The sequence below is a fragment of the Clinocottus analis genome, unplaced genomic scaffold (genome assembly GCF_023055335.1).
Source record: "Clinocottus analis isolate CAN_PGR_092001 unplaced genomic scaffold, fCliAna1.0.p SCAF_9, whole genome shotgun sequence".
In the NCBI taxonomy this organism is placed as follows: domain Eukaryota; kingdom Metazoa; phylum Chordata; class Actinopteri; order Perciformes; family Cottidae; genus Clinocottus; species Clinocottus analis.
In genome coordinates, this window is record NW_027176251.1 from 13,511,026 (window position 1) to 13,530,440 (window position 19,415).

Genomic DNA, 19,415 nt, shown 5'->3' on the forward strand with positions numbered 1-19,415 from the left:
GACATAAGACAACACTTTTCATACTTAACTGCGGAGGCTGTTGGCTCATCCCAGATAAATCTGTTTGTTAGCAAACTACGTGATGCTAATTTCTTAGTGATATCCTCCCACCTGGATCTGCCTGCAGGCCGACATTAGCGTATACGTATGTTGGCCCAAGACTTGACCCGACCGGCTGCTGGCTTCTGCTCTGTGTTCCTGTGTGTTGACGCCTCGTGCACGACGTACCGACGGGCAGTTTGCTTTTCATAATTTGTGATTCGTGAAATGGGCAGGGTGCGTTTGCAGAGCTTTTAGAATTCAGAAGTTTCTCTCAGCGTCGGCCATTTTCTCTTAAAAGCACTGCGACAGAAAAACCTGCAATCAAAGGGGATTTTCTGTCTCTTCGGTCGTTAATCTTCCTCTTCATTTAAAGGTGTTCATGTGTCTCTACCAATTTGTCAATCTATTAACCCTGAAAAATGTCTTATTAACCTGCGTTTCTATGGGAGATCTTAGTGTCTATGGTCTGATCACGTGTCGCTGACTAACACACTGAATGTAAAGTGAGCTTTAGTGTGATCAATAATAATGAAGCCTGTACCTTTGATGGATTGATTTTATTTGATGATTCATTCATTTTGATGATGGTTATCTCAGGGGTTTAAAACATGGGCTTCAAATGACTTTTTATTCTCAACAAGCTCTCAACATTTTTCACAATAAAATGTCATAACGGAGGTCTTAACCAATGTTTCAGTTGCTGAGCGCTAACACACAATAACATTAGTTTACTACATATTGTATTCTTTATGCTGAGTTATTCTAGGGAGAAAATTGTTTTAAAACACTGGTTGTTCAAAAATGTTATCAAACATAATGCATGGTTTTGCAGATAAGTCTTTTATTCTTTCTAAAGGCTATCAGAGGGCGACTCTTCTGGTTCCTAAAATAAGTCAGCCAGTCATTTTAAGATGGAGAAAATGTTTCTTTAATGATTATTATTCTGCCGATAAGTCCCCTTCATGCTACACACTGTACCTTGTAGCGGTATGGTCTCTTAGAAGCAAGAGTTTCTTTGTGTTTCTCGTCGTCCTTGTCAGCGTCCAGGTGTTTCTCTCCCGCTGCCTCTCTGACTCACAGGTGTGACCGTTATTTGGGACGACATTGTCATTGTCATTGTCATTGTCGGTCATTCATGAGGTTTTTTTTTTTGCTGGAGGTAAAGAAGGTCATCGAACAACCTGCCAAAGTTTCATGAGCAGCCGGACAGCGGCGGGCTGCTCCTGTCCCTGAAAGACAAAACAATTAGCGTACAGTAGTGTGTGTGTTTTTTTTTAGCACTGCTGAGTTGGCGTTGTTCTCAAACTCAGCGTACCCTTGAACAGTAATTTACATGCTTGCGTGTGTGTTCATGGAGGTGGTGTGTGAGAGAGAGGGAGGGAGACAAAGGGGGGGGAAAAAGAAGATGGAAGACGGAATAAGAGCATATATTTTTGTTTGTGCGTATGTCTGCACCTGTCTCTCTGTGTGTGTGTGTGTGTGTGTGTGTGTGTGTGTGTGTGTGCCACGATACGTCTGCTTTAGACCATCACCGTGTCCTTGGTGAAGCGAGTCATTGAGTTCATGCTCGTGCACAAAATCTCCTCTCCTCTCCGCCTGACTGCGCACGGTCCTCCCTCCTCCCCAGCCCTCTTCATCATCTTCTTCATCATCTTCTTCTTCTTTTTCTTCTTCTGCTGCTGCTGCTGCAGACTGTCATATTAGCATTCAGTCCTCCCGTCATACACACGCACACACACACACACACACACACACACACACACACACACACACACACACACACACACACACACACACACACACAAACTCACACCCGTAATTGATTTGTCAATCAGAGAGAATTCCTTCTTCTTCTTCTTCTTCTTCTTCTTCTTCTTCTTCTTCTTCTTCTCTAATGTGAATAGTTCATGGTTTACTTGTCGTCTTCTGTGATTTTAAACTCAATTTATTTGGGTTTTGACTGTTTTCTGCATGAAACAAGTCATTTATAATAAAAAAAGACAACTTGGGCTTATGGAAGTTGTGATGGGCATTTTATATTTTTTAGACATTGATTCATTTATTTAATAGAGAAAAACTCTCCCCTGACAGTTAGTGGTGGTTTCTTTTAACCATGACTACTGACGCTGCCTGACTTTAGTCGTTCGTGCTCCCCAAAGGCTTCGGTTTGCTCTCACAGAAATATTCATTTATTTCTGCCGTTCATGTGTAAACGACCGGAGGTCAACATGAAGGTCTCACGAGAAAGATGAAAATCAACCGAGTGCATTGTGTCTCTGTGACGGCCGGTGTTTCACCCTGAAGTGACGCAAAAACCTGTCGAGTGATCGAGTGAATGAATGTTGGTTCAAGTTATCTTTAAAAGACGATAGCGATATCGGTGAACATCTTTATCTTTGGCACAATGATTTACAACAATTTAGAAAAGCACAGATAAATGATGTCCTACTGATATGGGCATCAGATCATCAGATCAGGAAAAACTGTATAAAGAATATAATAGGCAAATGTGTTGAATGATACATTATTTGTTATTGCACAAGAAGGCAAATGTGTTGCTGATTATGCACCAGAGTCTCTCTGAATGGTTTGGCTTCATATAGTTCATGAATAAATTGTATTACAGATACATTATTTCATCCCATTGTTTCGTACGTAATTAAAAAATGATGAACGGAAAAGCTAAATGTGTAACTTATGTAAGCCTTTACTGCGTAAAAACAGTGGAAGAGGGGAGATGGGACGGGCGTGTGAGTGTGTGTGTGGGTGTGTGCGCGTGTGTGCGCATGTGCGCGTGTGTGTGTAAGACACACTTTGAACTGACCATTCACAATCAGGTCACAGGGGAGGAATAAAACCACTCTGTGTAAATGTAGCAGCATGGATGCACACATGCAGTATGCATGCACTTAACACAAAATGTTTTGTATGTAATATTAACAACACGTGTCTGCGAACACGTGTCCGCGAACACGTGCACAAGGATTGCACGTATCACATTTTTCAACCTCATAAAAGTCAAACACATTATTATTAGTTGTGTGTTTGTGGTTTTCTTTTGTGTGTGTTTAATGTGTGCGGATGCAGATCTTGTCGAGTCTTGCGGCTCGAGCGAGGCCGAGAGCGTTTCCATGGCAACACATCCTTCCTCCACATCCCACCACCTGTGGAGTCAGAAATGAAAGGATTTATGTGATGGAAGGAGAAAAAGAGAGACAGAGAGACGAGGGGAAGAAACAGAGGTAGAAATGCTCTAAGAAGAGAAGATGAGGAAGAATTGATGTGACGAGCAGCGAGAGAGGGACATTATCGAAATGTACAAAATAAGAAGAGTGAGATGAAGAGGAGGAGGGCAAAGGAAAGATGAGGAGTAAAGAATCATAGAGGACAGAGTTAGAGCGGCCGGTGTAAAATCATGCAGAGGTTGCCAATTAGAGTCGAATGCAGATATTTGCATTTCCTCTTTAAATCAATGTTAATGAGCATCGTTGAGCGAAGATATGAAGACAAATGTTTTATTCACTAGTGAGAGAGGATGGGAACGAGAAAAGAGAGGAGCGCGTGTGAGTGTGTGTGTGTGTGTGTGTGTGTGTGTGTGTAAGTGGGGGGCTCTCCCGAGGTTCAGGTATTTGAAGCTAAAATCAATGAGGATGATTCGAAGAGGCTCTCGCTTCATCTCCGTTCACTCCGCTCAGTTCGGCCATTTTGACAAACATTCACTAACTAAATCCTCCCCTCTGTGTTTTTAATGTCTTAGCCAAACAAGGACAAATATTGCACTTTGCTTTTTAATTACTGTTCAATTGTTCAATGTTACGCCTTCTAAACCCGATCAGTTTCGAGAACATCACACAACTGCTCTTTGAATGACAGAGAGCATTTGAGGACTCAGAACCTCCATATTGTTCCTACGGAAGCCTGTGAGCTTTTGTTTATTTGCCATCCGGTGCCCAACTTTTCCTCTTCTCCGTCCAGTCCGGGTCAGCTCGCGGGCCCTAACTGTCACGACCAATCAGGTTCCTCTTTACGGTCTGTCACAGCCAATCAGAGTACCCCGGGTCTGTTGGTGGTGTTAATGCCCCCCGTCCCCCTCCAAAAAAAGGCTTGAGGGTCGGCAGCCCGCCAGCGCAGGCTAACAGCACTTTAGCCTCGAGGCGCCATCAACCCCCCGCCCCCTCCATACATACACACACACACACACACACACACACACACACACCCAAGAAGACAAGCCAAACTCTTCTCATTATGACCATCCACACCCTTCACCAGAGGAACTGGAGGCCACCCCAATTACCAGTGGGTGATACTGGCAAAGAGACAACACCCACACACACACACACACACGCGCACACACACACACACACACACACACACACACACTCATTCTCTCTCTCTCTCGAATATAAGCAGACATGCAGTTTGAGGAATCATCTTATGTAATACTGTTTGATTATCTCATGTGAAGTGCACCCAAACAAGGACTCCTTTATTCCATCAGTTTTGTCTCATACGAGCTCGACCGGCCCCCGACCCCGCCAGCTGACGTCTCGTCTGCCAGGTCTCCGGCTCTAACCGGGGGGAAGACTCTGGTCTTTGTGGGTTTTCCGCAGCCTGCACTTTACGTGCCCTTAAAAACAATCTCTTTTACTATTTCATCGAGTCCCAGATTGTAGTTTTGTTTAAAAAAAAGAAGCAACCACAAAGTTGAGCTCGTGCCATGTTTCCACTGCACGGTTCGTCTCAACACGAGTCGACTCTTTGAGGTATCGAGACTTTTTTCAACTCGGTCGGTAATGAAAAATGGCAACTTTGTGTCACTTTTAATCATTTTCATGAAGCCAATCAAAACACTAATTCTGTGCAATAACTTTGGTGCATCAGATCTGGGCGTCGCTTACCGTTGTGATGCACAATCGTCTTTCTCGAGCCGCCACGCTGCTCCTGGACCAGCTGTCCGTCAGAACGTTTCTTCTTCCTTAATCCAAACGAGGCCGTGAAAAGGGCGACTACTCGGCTCAATTGGAGCTCCGTCCAGAGCCGCACAGTGAGGACGCCGGCAGACTGACTGATCTTGTTCGGTACCAGTAGCATCGTTCTGTAATATAACCCGACTCAAGCAGCGGGAGATTTGAGTCCCTGTGAAAGTGGACAGCCTACATTCGTAGCCTCACCTGCGGAAAACTAATGCGCTCTAGTTTGGAAAAAAAAATGATAATGCATTGTAATTTTAAGATATCCAATGTTTTTTGAAAAGACAGCATGCATGTAACAAGCAGAAATTGTCCCGTGTGGGCCTAACCCCAACCCGGACACAACGTTCTTTGTATTTATTGACTGAGAAAAAAACACAATTAATACCTTTTACATTCACAACGGCAGCACATCCCTGTTTTACTCCTTCAGCTGTTACCTTTCACAGTAAAAGTCTGAGACGTAACAAACACTGCATCGCTGCTTACCACAGGGAGCTCAGAGTCACTTGTTTTGCTGAAAGTGAATGCGAGTTCCTCACAAAATTGCTTGTCGACATTATTTATGGATTTGTCGAGCAACCCGACGTGGATCTGGATCGCCTTAATTTGCACGACAGCGATACAGTTTTCTCTTGAATGATTTCATTTCGGACACATCGCCGTCTCTCCTCCATCATTCACTTTGTCCCATCCTCCCATCAGTTCTTCCCGTCTGGCTTCCTCTCTCTGTTTCTTCTTCTCTGTCACGACGAGGCTCGTCTCCCCGTTGCCTCGTTACCATCCGTCCTCATCGCCACTTGTCATTCCCTCCGGTTGAGCGGCAGCCATTACGGTCTGTTTCCCAGTCCGCGCAGTTTGTGTTCATCAGGCTTGTTGTAGCAGGAGGAAGATGAGGAAGAGGTAGTTGTGTTGAAGGCTGACCGGTTTCCCCGGGGCATCCGCGGAAAACTCAGCACTCACACAGACACACTGTCACCTAGTGAGTGTATTGCTGTCAGGTGTGTGTTGATGTGAAAACACAAGCGAGAGACGAAGCCAGCAAGGCGTTTTGCTGAAGAGAGAGGTCTGAAATCCTAATTTCCTAGTGAGCATCAAGCACTCGGTGTGTAAAATGCTTATGTGTGGTTATAGTAAAGCCTGTTACTTATGTGTGTGTGTGTGTGTGTGTGTGTGTGTGTGTGGTTTTGGCATATTATCCCGGGCCGCTCAGCTGATGTGTTAAACAGCAGTGGGTTGTGGGACTGCCGGAAGGATTAGCCCCAGAACGACCCCGGCTTCAAAGATGCAGCTCGCTGCTGCTGCACTGAGGCCTTGCACCTGTCAGGCGCCTCGCGGATAATGATGACGTTTCTCTTCTATATTTTATGAAACCATAACATGCATGCATTCATAAGGACTAGCCATTGATCAGTGTTCATCGGCACTCTCCTGCTTTGTATTCGCACATTGTCTCAAAGTAGAAGAGCGACTTCACTGGCAGGAGGAGCAGCCACTGGCAGAAAAAAGCAAGTCTTGCTCAAGGGCACTTTGACATCAGATGCTGAGACCGCAGCAGCAGAAATGTTTTATTACATACAATGAGTTATCGCACAACGGCGCAGAACTAATTTCTTTAAATTGGAAAAATAGAAGCTGAGCCAAGATCTCCTGTGCAGACGAGGTCTTTATCTGTTTATTTCAGTAGTTTGAGCTTTGCACAGGCGGCAGCTGCTCCTGCTGATGCTCAATCTGGAGTTCCTGGGGTTCGTTTTGTTGTGGTAAACATCAGGCAATCATGTGAGGATCAAAGATGGAGGGTTCGTTCTTTTCGACCAATTTTCAACAACCACAGAAATCCTCGTCTTTTACTCCACTCTTATTTCTGTCAAAAACACACACAAACATTACAAATCATCCATAAACATACATTAGCCCATTAAAGACAGTGGATACATTGGTCTTAACAAATAGCGATGATTTGACTTAAAGGATTAAAGGTTTGTGATCTGTGGACCATCTTTACTGTCGAGGTAAAAGAGATTGGGGAAAAAAAAGTCGCTCAGTGCTGCATGGTTTCCTGCTTGTCCGGCCGCAGTTTAATAAGTGATGAAGTTACGAGCTCGTTGGCTCGTTACTATCCGAGGGCGTGTACCGTGTTTGCTTCCAACTCAGAAAGTCTAGAAAGTCACAACACTTTGGTTGAGGTCATATAATACATGATGAACTACCGGTTGTGTAAATGGAGCCTCGCTGACATTTAGAGATGGACAGATTAAAATCCCAGAGGGTCGGGATCAGAGCTTATCTTCGGTCAGCAAAGATCCTCACAGATATCCTCACATATGCCATTTGGTGATTTGGTGGAGGCTGTCGACCAAAGCTCCTTACTGATACAAACACGACGACACGCAATTATTCACCGTGGGTGATCGCGGTGGAGAAGGAACCCCCAACCACGAAAACATGAGTGCATGTCTGAAATGCTATTTGTAAAAAGAGCGTAGATGACGTCCATGAGGCCACCGACTCAACATTTAATATTTGTTTTGTATCATTTCGCTATTACAAGACAAGTTGATGAGATTGCTCCCCAAATAAATGCGTATTTTTTACTAAATGCATCCTGGGAAATGCAGTAGTAGAGGCCTGACGTTGAACCACTTTCAGGTTGCCGATGTACGGCCTGGTCTCACTCCCAGGGCGTCAGAACCAGAGACTCCTCGCCGTCTTCATACCGACGCACAACGCGCACTTGAACATGGCGCTACGCCGGTAGCTTAAGTGACGTAACGGTCGTTCCTATTTCAAACTAGGCCATGCTTTTTTCTGACCCTAACCACGAGGTCTTGGAACATTGTTAACCTCTTGTCACAGCGTTATCCGCGGCCGTGTTTCACAATGCTGACAAAGCGTTCCAACGTTAAGGCTCAGAAAATCAGATTCATGATGAACAGTCTCGTCTCCATCTTCACATATTTAAAGCTCTCTTACCATCGTCGAGCAGAGTCTTGAGATCATCAATCCCTCCCCCACAGGGCACCCCCAAAGTCTCCCAAATCCCCCCCTCCCTCTCCGACCCCATAATCCGTAATCCCAGCTCCTCGGCGTACATTAGTGTATTATTCCTTTAATCCAGAGGAGGAGCGGCTCTTTGCATGACTCAACGAGCCGTCCCCGGATGAAGTAATCGACCGGAGGATAAGTAAACGGCCAATCACGTCTTGTTTTAATTTGTTTGCCCCGGTCGGGTTCAGTGCCAGACTCCTTGAGCCCACTTTGTCCGTCACGTAATGCAGAGAGACGCGTGATGTCATCGCGTGGCAGTGGACCACTGGTGTCTTGAAGCGAGAGGTTGGAAAATGTCTTTGCAAAGAGAACCGAACCACTTGGTGTAAATGTTTGTGTTTATAGATCAGATACAAAATATGTTGTATCCAACAGCTCTGTGCATTTTTCAGTTATTCCCAGACAATATTACAATTTTGGGGGGGATGAATTTGTATTGGATATAATTGAATAAACGTAACGATCTTTTTTACATCCGGGGTTAATTGAAATGTCTTTACTGACAGCGAGCCTCACAGAAAAGGACGGTCGCTGTTTTCACTACTCGATCTCCAGCCATTTTAATTTCAACCGCTCGATGGCTGAATTCTTCATCTAAATGGTTGCTGCATCTTCTGATGTCATGGTTTGTGCAGGATCAGCATTCAATGTTTTCTCTACTGCTGGATGCACATTTGTTTCTGCAACTAAAGCTGTAGAGCAGTTGTATTTGTCACACACATGCTTTTAGATTCAGTGTGACTTACACGAGAATATCAATACATCTGCCTCGAAATCATTGAGAAAAGACAAATGAAATCAAACATTTGCATGAGAATCATCCCTTTAAAATTAAAAATAACAAAGTTTCATGAGGTAACAATATAATCCACCGATTTGTCTGTGAATTGTGTAAAAGGGACTCCGAATTTAGATTACTCAAATTGACTTTTGCAAAATAACACTGTTTTCACCTCCAAAGTACCCAAACTATGTATATAAATCAACCACGTTGCCCCATTAAGGGCATACAACAGCCAGTAGTTCAGGAAAATGCACACGACTCATGTTTTTCTTAGGTTTTTGTTCATTTCATGGATATTTTATACATTTTAAAGGGTATTTTTTTACATCTATTTTACTGACTTAATCTCTCAGTGAGTGTTTGACCGTGTTGGTGCTTTAAATCAAATGAGCTGCTTTCTAACTGTCTCTCTAATGAGCCTTGCTCTCCAGCAACTGCAGCCCATTTGAGAGTGAGAACTATTTCCCCGAGCTGATCGATACAAACTGTGGTCTGTTTTTCCGAGTGAAACCATTTTCACCTCATTAAAGTTCTCTCACCGCGGTGTTTATGAGAGGGGAAAATATTTGTGTTTTGGGTCAAAGTGGCTCTCATGCAGCTGCAGACAGATTTCTCCCAAATAGAGATAGATTTATATTTCACGATGTGGGATGGATTTTGATTTTAAGATGTGACGTCAATTACATTTATCTGTTTCCTTTGAAACCTTTAAAAGACATTTATTGTTTTGCTATATTTGCATTAAGAAACTTTATTTTCTCTGTGTTTGTAGGAAATGTTGTCGGGACCAATGCCACTGAGCCGGACCGTGTGGCCAATGCTACCTCCCTGCTTGGCGAGGAGGAGGGGCCTGTCAAGGTCAACGAGGTCATTGCCGGGATGAGCGGCTCGGCCAGTCCCGCCACTGCGGCCCCACCGAGGGCGGGCCGGATCCCCCGTGCTGGCGAGGAGGACGAGCAGAGCAGCGGCATGTTTGGCGAGACGATGGTTCCCGCGTTGGAGGAAGTGGGCGTGGCAGCCCCGCCCCAGCTAAGCCCTGACTCGGCTGAGACGGAGCACCTGCTGCCCAGCAACCCACGCGGACCGGACGTCATTGAGAGCAAGGAGGTGGAGGAGGAGGGGGAGGAAGAGGAGGAGCGTCTGCCACACACCGACCCACCTTGGATCCACGCCAAGGACACAGCCGTCTTTGACATGGACCGCCTCTTCACCACCACCACCGCTCAGCCCACAGCGCCCACCAACCCCGCTAACCCCGACGTCCTCCATGTGGACTTCTACGACCCCTCCTCTCGTGGGCGTGGCCTCGACCTGGCCCCGCCCTCTCCCTCATCACTGGCCCACGAGCTGCAAGGAGGTGACCCGACCTCCTGGGCGATGCCGGACAACTACGACTACCTCACCCCTTACGAGGATGGCGTGTCCCCCACCGCCGACGAGTACACCTACAGCACCACGACCGACGCCTTCGAGAGCGACGATGACCTCCGCCTCTCCGCTGGGTCTCGACCCAAGCCCCGGGCCCCGGGGTCCGGCTCCCTCGTCCCCGGGGCGGCGCCTCCCGGCGGCGGAGCTCCAAACATCCCCGTGGCTGCTCCTCCGGCGGGCTCACCGGTGGACGGCTCCGACGGGCTGGGCGGATGCCGCGTGGGGTTCCAGGTGGTGAACGGAAGTTGCCGCTCGCCTTGCGACATGCTGCCCAACTACTGCTTCAACGGGGGGCAGTGCTACCTGATGGAGGGCATGGGAGTCTTCTGCAGGTATGACATTACATCATCATGATATAGTCACCATGCTGTTTGCATGAATGGTTACGATATTGATATTAATTCAGCTTGGGCCGATCCACCAAAACATAAAATTAAAGATATATGGGTAAAAAAAAAGCAATACCTTTAGCTCACAGTAAACTCCAAGGCAACACTACGTTACTTGTTTGCATGAGAATCCCAAATCCCAAAGCCTGATGGGAACTGTAGGATCAAAGCTTCCTCTGCCACACCCCTGTGTGACAAAATTTATTGGAAATTGTTTTTTTGCACTAATACAACTGACAGTCTCCTCCATAGATCCTCTTCCCAACACAGTGTAGCAGCAGTTTTTACAATGCAGGGACAGGAATGATTTTGCTTGGAACAACCTTTTTTTTTTTTTCCGGAAAAGACATCAAGTTAAAAACAAAAGTTAGGTTTAGGCAACAAAAATACTCTAGTTAGGTTTAGAAAAAACATCCTGGTTGGGTTTAAAATAACTACACACAGTTAGGTTAAGGCAACAAATTGAATGTTGGGTTGAGGCAACAAAACCACGTGGTTCGGTTGCCACATTAAGTAAACAATTATTGTGTCCTAGAAAATGTATAGTACAGCTTTGATACCAAATTATGAGTTACCTAATATATCCTTGATAACAATATAGCTAAGACACAGAGTGAATTGGCCTTCAGACTCTAAACGAAAGGCGTAAAAAACGAGCAAAGATTAATTCGAGAAAAAGGCAAAAGAAAAACTTTTTGCTACATTTCACAAAACTTTTTAAAGCGAAAGCATTGCAGCTGCGCTGGGCTTCATCAGGGTTGTTCATCTGCATGTATAATCAATGGTAATTATATTCTGCAGCGTCCTCAACGGGTTCCAAAGAGCAGTCAGACACCATTATGCAAAGTAAAATGTTGTAAAATGTGTCATCTGATGTACGAGAGGCTCGAGATTCATCGAGTTATTCTCGTGTTCTGCTCTGCTGCTCAGGAACATGTGGAAAAGCTCAAGCGCAGAAAAGAAACCCGCGTGTTATTGCTCTCTTTTTTTAACAAGAGAGTTTTATGAGGAAATGTTCTTCTGCCAGGCTGGATGCTGAGATTCGGTCGCGCTTTGTTAGATTTGGTTTTCCTTTGCTGTGCAAACTGTACACAAACTCACATGAGAGCATAAACTAACACACAAGCGGAGCACTCGTCACCATATGAACCGACTTCCGGGCGTTATAACAAACGCCGGCTGCAGCGGTGACGTTCCTCAATACTCGATCCAATGGGGTCGCCGCAGAGCTGAATCTAGGTGGAGGTCAAGAGTCAAACGGATTAAGAGAATCATTTATGAAAATATGCCGTAAGCCGCGGAGTAGTTCAAGCTCAATTCGAGTCCTCTGGCGCTGCATCTGAAAGTCAACAATCACGATGCATCTGCGGATCAAAACGTCCAGATCTGTGATGAGAACAGCTACACTCTGAACAGAAAAAATCACATCAGCACGCCGGATTCAGGATTAGAGCTGCTGCAGATGGGGGGGCTTGTCTGATAGGTTTTATGATTTATGATACCGTATTATCGCGGAACTGATGCGGTTTATAATAATATTTATTCAAGGGAATGCGAAGGGATCAATATCAAACCTGCGTTTTAGAAGCTGCAGTCATGCAGAGTCACTCCCCTCTTGCCTTTAGATTAAAATTGATTAATGTTTTAGGCTGTACAGATTGTAATTTGGGACATTGGGCGACACAAATAAATCAAAATGGAAAATGTAATTTAAATTACTCAGACAGAGGAGGTTAAATTAAAGTGGATGATACAACACGTCTAAGTAACTATGAACTCTCGAGCTCTTTGTTCCTTCAAAAGTCAACACTTATTCATCGACGATGCCAAACACGCTTCATTCCACCTTAGATGACTTTGCAGCCGTTCACATTTCACGTTTTCTTTTCCGCATTTTTGGCAAGAACGACGACAACAAAAAGACTTCTTTTTACAGCTGCCATTTTGTACTGATGGTGAACATCCAAACAGGAAGAAAACCTTCGACAAGATGCATAAAGATCCATTAAATAAATGGCATGGTTAAGAGTGAAAAAGAAAGCCTGGTTTAACAGCAGTTTTATAATTTAAAATAACACTAGGAACACGGTGATTACTACAAACGGATGAAATCTAACGATGTAGAATCATTCTCGTCCACGTTTCCATTACATAAACACAGGTTTCGCATTTCCAAAATGGTAAAGATTTTTACATACATATCCCCGTAATCATGAAGTGGATGAACCCACCAATCAGTGAGCGGAGACTTCCAATTAGAGAACAGCTGCGCATGCAAATGTATGGGGGGTGGCCATCGGCCTCCTGACTGGGGACGATGGAGGAAACATCATCCAACTGCTAGAAACACACACACACACACACACACACACACACACACACACACACGCACACGGAAGTACCAAACACATCACAGTATGAGACGCTGTAAGTCTCTGAAAAAAACATCTAGACAGCCGAGATTTATTTGTTCAGCGTAAACAGTGCCAGATATATATGATCCTGTCACCTCCTGCAGCTTTAAGGTCACATGGTGCAGACATGCAGCATCACGACTCAACCGCCCACTGCGGCGACCACGACCCCGATCCCATGAAACGACGTCCGCGTGAAAACATCTCAAATAAACAATTAGATGTTTATGTTACTACTTTGTCTATTTAAGCTATATTCACCTTTGCTTAATGCCGCGTTTGCCGATTGAAACAAAAGCTTTTGTCTGAATGTAAGTAATCAACTGGAGAAGGGTCATGTGGAAATCTATTATTTAATTCCTAAACCGGATTCACGAGTAATTTTTCAAAACATATCTTTTAACGTGTTTGGTCCTATATAATCTGTAGCCTGATTTCTACATTTTATCACTAAAACAGAGAAAATGTATTTTGTATGGTTTCTGACAGTATTAAGAGTGACACAAAGAGATATCCAAAATTCACTCTGTAAAAATCTTTGCCTCTGAAATGTCATCAACATGAAAATAAGTATTTTGAGCCAGCATCAACCAATGTTCAGCTTTCCGCTCCGAAAATAAATGCAAATCAGCGCATATTGAATTATATAATGCATCATTTGCATATAGATTACAGGGTGTTTATTGACTGAGAGGGAAATAGAGCAATGTCCAGTAATGTTGAGGGGGGAGGGGTCATAAAAAAAAAAATCTTGCTAAGCGGACAACATGATCCAGATATTTAGGGCAGATATCTGGCCTCAGTCAGCAGATTGTAGCAGTGATGAAGCTCCTGAGAGTGAATCATGAGGCTGAAGAGAGACTGAAAAGGCGTTTTACTGCTGGGCAAAAATTGCAATATGGGTCAATGGAGCGCTGGCACAGATGGGCACCAACATGTTCCTGTGTGTGTGTGTGTGTGTGTGTGTGTGTGTGTGTGTGTGTGTGTGTGTTTAGGCGTGAAACTGTGAGTTCACATGTGTGTGTGTGTGTGTGTGTGTGTGTGTGTGTGTGCATGCGTGCAGCTGAACTGGAGCAGCTTCATACATCAGGCCAATTCAATTACAGCGGGATGAATGTCGGGACCTTTTGGGCCCTCTGCAGTAAAACACATGACCTTTGGAGCGCTGCTTACTGACCTCAGACCAGGCCTGTCGTTTCTCTTATCTTGCAGGCGTAAATATGCCACTGCATGGGGGGAAGCGAGAGCTACCATGCAACCCAAATGCGTGTTGGCATTTACCCCCCTTCGCCACTTTTTAAAGCTGAAAATGTGAGGTTAAAAAATGTCGGATCCCAGTGACGTATTTGTTTTCTGAAGCTACGCGCGGCATCTCCGTGCCTGGCTCCCTGTCCCTCTGACTGATGGGATCTGACAGCGTTAGCGTCGTAAATCGCCTCCTCCTCTGGAGCTGCGGCCCCATATTCAGAGAAAACGGACGAGAACGCGAGCGTCTGAAAAGAGAGGAGCAGAGACGAGGGTGTCTGTGGCAGAAGAAGTCAGATATTGAGAGATAAAGAAAGGGAGTAAAATAAAAGGAGAGGAAAAGAGAGCAAGTAGCTATCGCCAGGAAATAGAAGAGAAAGAGAAAAGAGTTCGAGGTGGAGGAGAAACTGAGTGAGAGAATGAGTCAGAACCTTAAGACGCTTGCCAGTATGGAAACGGCCCGGGAGAGCCAGGTCCAGTTTACTGGTGTGCGTGTGTGTGTGTGTGTGTGTGTGTGTGTGCGTGTGTGTGTGTGTGTGTGTGTGTCCTGCAGCTTGATGTAATTAAGAGATGCTCTAAACCAACTGCAGTTGGTATCCATTTTAGGTTTCATGACCACATCATGGAAACACACTCATGTACAAACGTACATACAAAACACACACACATACACACAGGATTATGTGTGTATTAGAGATCAAGAGTCAAAGAGGTCATGGAATCGGCCCAGAGGTCAAACACACAGATATACGACTCAGGAAAAAAGACACACACACACAAACACACACACACACACACACACACACACACAGACTGTTTTTGCCAAAGGGAGTGCGGTCTGACACGCACACACACTCACACACATTTGTTTTTGGCAGTGGTTATCTTGCTTAGAGTAACTCTGGTTTTGAACATTGAGTTCCCTGCACGCATGCACATGTTTATGCACACACACACACACACACACACACACACACACACACACACACACACACACACACACGCTTAAGCAAAGAGAATCATCTTTTTTTTATGGATCTTTTGTGGGCGGGGCTTAAACACTGTGTTGAACCAGCTCACTCTTTGTCTGAGTCAAATTCCTCTAAGTGGTTTAACGCTCTTATTTTGAAAGAGCTGTAAAGAGGAAATCATCTGCCCCAGATATATAAATATACAAAAGGAGTGGAGCGCTCAAAGCAGCAGCCGTTATCACATAACCATTCACGATTACGTTAGAATCACCTGCCATTTGGATTTCACAGTTACTTAATCACAATATTGTTTGTGTGGAAGTCATTGTAGATGTTTTTAGGGGAAGACCTGCAACACAAACCAGAACACAAGCAAATTAACTCATTTCATGCTGTCATTGACCCCAAAAATATTAGCTTTGTCCACCAAACCTGAATCCAATCACCAAATCTGTTTGGATGCACACACTTTGACTTTATTATTAAAATTATTTAGTGCCTCCTCCCTCTCTTTGTCTGTCGTTCTGAGGGCAAAGGGAGCATCTTTGTTATCTTATATTCTCGATTCCTGGCGGATGGTAGTGGTCACCGTGAAGATCAGGGCCACATCTGCATAACCAGTAATTGGAGTTTGCCGTTTATGGTGTTGTTAGTTCTCTCCGGGGACGCAAGGGTTTATTTTAATAGACCCCTGGTCACAGTTGTGCCCAGAGATTCACGCTGTTTGCAGTCATTTGCAGTGTTGAACCAGCATCTCCTCACATACGAGAGCTTCAGAGGCTCACGCAGAGACCGAGAGCTCTGCAGGAGATTGAGTGTGACAAGCAAACATAAATGTACTGAATTAGATGTGAATATTTTGCTCACCAGATATATGAGAATAATGGTTTTGGATGTTGCAACGGAGGCTTTTATTGGACCCGAGAAACCACAGTGTCACGCTCAAACAAGAGCAGTTCTCTTCTTGTCTTGTCGTTTGGCCCAAATCCTAGAAAAAGCACCACAAAATTTAAACATTATTATCACGTTATGAATTCATCCGATTCTTATAATGAGCAACTGGAGAGCACCACTTGCAGTGTCGTGTTTTTTTAAATTCAAGGATTTGACGTCTCTGTCTGACTGAATCGAGCCTCGGAAGTAATATGCATAAAACGTCAAATAAAAAAATAATACCACGAGTATGTTCTCATTACTGTAAAATCCGATACAAGAGGCCTGAAACCGATGTTGCTCTGAAACCATTTGGCTGCTCAGCAGGAACTTCTTGGTAACACACTTCAGCTTGTAACCCTTTAAAGTGAAGCAACACTTTCTCACTAACTTTTTTAATTGGCTGCATATGTTTATGAGTTGTGAGCAGTCCAACAAAAGAGTGATGTTCCCCCCTCGTATTGTTTCATTTGAATAGTCTCAGAAGCCCAATGAACTTAAACGATTGAGGGAAAAGTAAACGTTTCGTCCACTTTCCTGACGTGGAGATCGCCTCTTTTGTCACATTTGAAATTAAATACAGCGAATACAAATCATGGCGTGTCCCACTAGATTAAGCTAACTGTTCACGTGGAGGGTGAAATCATCCAGCGATGTCTCTATTCAGGCATCTTTTTCTTCTTGAAACCATACTATAAACATCCCCCCGTCTTCCTTCGTTAAGTTTTGCGTTGAGTCATCTCATCCAATGAGATTTCACCCGTGTGTTACACAGTCTGCCCTCTCACTCTTTTTCTGTCAGCGTTTCAAAATTCTAATCCAGTTTTTAATCCTGCCCTTCGCCTGACCAGTGGCCGTCCTTCCCTTCCCAGAGCCCCCAGCGTAACGAGAAGGTTTGCTTTTAATTGATCAGAGGAACTCGGTGAGGTTTTGTTTCAGCGCCAGTATCAGTAGCAGATGTTTTATCCTCCAGACTCGTGCGAGCGATGTGGTTCTCAGAGGCAGCCAGTTGTTCCTTCACTTGTCCTCCGACGGCCTTTTCTCTCTTTCCGCGTGCTGCAGATTTCGATTCACTTCTTTGCTTCCACCCTCTGCAGTTGATGCATGAGAAAAATATGCACTGCTTCGAGGAAGAAATGTTTAAATATAGTGTTGTTTTAATGCAAATACCGGATTTGTGCTTCAAAAATATTCAGTAAACACTCTGCCGTGCCCTCTCCTGTCAGTCCACATCCCGCTCTTTTAGGTTTGCTCGTTCTCCCTCCAACCTTTCAAAGACCTTGTTGGAATACATTTATCTCCTCTGTTCGGTCTTCGGCCATATTTTGTCATAAGGGATATATATCTCAAACCTGATGAAAGGGTGTTTTCACTCTACATCTGTTATTATTATAGCAGTAAATTAAGTTGGATATGTTTTCAGTTGAGACAGTAACTGTTTAGCCATTTTGAAAATATGGACAATTTACCAAAGTAAAGCCTTCCTGAAAATCTGCTCTGACATTTTGGGAGACGTGAGGTCAGTCATCTCTGCAGCTGGAAGTCTTGTCTTGGCAAGCCCCGATCGGTAAATTACAGATTAAAATAACATTACTTCTAAGTTGATAAGGCAAACTTGTGAGTAAGCAGTTGCTTATTTAAACATCCAGCTGTTAATCTCCATCCATTAGTTGTATTTTTGGTCTCCACCACCTCCTGAGGTAAATATGTGGCTCTTTAGATGCTCAATTTCAAAATAAACTTCCGTCAAAACTACTCAGGTAGGTTTAGGAAAAGATTATGAAAAAAATGATTTCGGCTCAGGCAGCAAAACTACTACTACTACTTTTTTGTTATTTATATACACATTGATTTTGTGATTGATTATGCATTACAGCATCATTTCTGTAAGTATAGCTACAAGCGCTGTTTGAGATCAGCCTGTCACCACGGCTGTCTGCTGTTTGGTGCTGAGCCGCTAGTGTGCATGACATTCAAAGCTTCTTTTTCTTTTGCAGAAAAACTGCTGAAAAATTGATTGGCAAAGTGTCACGTCGTCTAACTTCAAGCAGCGTTATTGACTGCTCGGGTCGGAGCAGAAATCAATATTTTCAGTTTCCAAAAATAAACACATCAGGCCTGTTCTCCGGTGGCTCGTAGCCCTCAACTGACTGACGGTGTGTCTTAAATTAGCCTTTTCACCAGCCCCCTGATCTCTCACCCTCTATTTCTCTTCATCAATACCAGCAGGGGGTCTTATTAGAGGGCCACAGCCCCACCTGCACCACTGTCACCCTCTATACATGTAATTAAAGACTCCCCTCATCCCTCTCTGTCTGCCTGCCTCCCCCGTTCTTTCCCCTGTCTAATCAGGTAAATATTGAGAGGATTTGTGAGCTCTTTGTCGTGTGGCTTGTGTTGCCCTCATGCTAATTCTGGTCTATTCCTGCCGGGCTGCGACAATGCGATACGTGCGGCTGCGGTGAGCTGCGGCGATGGAGATAATGATGGGGAGGGGAGGGGAGAAAAAAACCCTCTGCGGTGGGACACAATGGGAAGGCCTGTTGGAGGGAGGTTTTATAGAGGGAGGAGTGGGAGGTTTGGGCGACACTCTCCGCCAGAGACGGATCAGTGCTTTCAACGTTGAAAAAGGGGTTTGACAGTAGAAGTTATTTTGTCCCCAAAGAGGAGCCATTTCCAATTTGATTTGTGCAGCTGCCCTAGACGTGAGACTTTTCCAAAGAAGGAAATCCAATCCGAAAGAACGTCTTAGAAAATTCAGCCAAGAGCTGTTTCCTCTCGTGTCAGCTTCTTAAACTTTGTTCCACATCTTGATAGATAAGGCCGGTGTTATTCTGTGTTGTTCGTCGTGTCCGAGAAAATGACCAGAACCAAAAATGTGTTGGCACTGGTTTTACCAACCGCTGCTCTTTGACTATTCTCAGCTGCAGAAGAATAAACATCCGGTGTCCTCACAGTAAAGGCTATCTGCAGGAACAAATCTGCACACAAAACCTAAAACAAAACACCCTGGTTGGAAGAAAGACTTTTTTGTGACCAATAATCTGGAGGGAAAACAACGTCAAGTGGCAGCTCAACGTGCTCCAGTGAGTGTTTACAGCAGCAGAACGGTGTTTGTTGGATTGGCTCACAGATTAGCTTCCAGCCCTTTAGATTTTCAGATGGATTGTGATAAAAATGTTTTCCCA

General features: G+C 44.5%; 1 protein-coding gene across 6 annotated transcripts in view; it reads left to right on the top strand.

The window, feature by feature from the left end:
- Nucleotides 1–19,415, top strand: part of cspg5a (chondroitin sulfate proteoglycan 5a) — a 42,821-nt gene that overhangs the window by 5,864 nt on the left and 17,542 nt on the right. For all 6 annotated transcript variants that reach the window (XM_068569197.1, XM_068569193.1, XM_068569192.1 and 3 more), the window contains exon 2: nt 9,620–10,607. In XM_068569197.1, the coding sequence (XP_068425298.1) occupies nt 9,620–10,607 (988 nt within the window). The remainder of the gene's footprint in view (nt 1–9,619; nt 10,608–19,415) is intronic.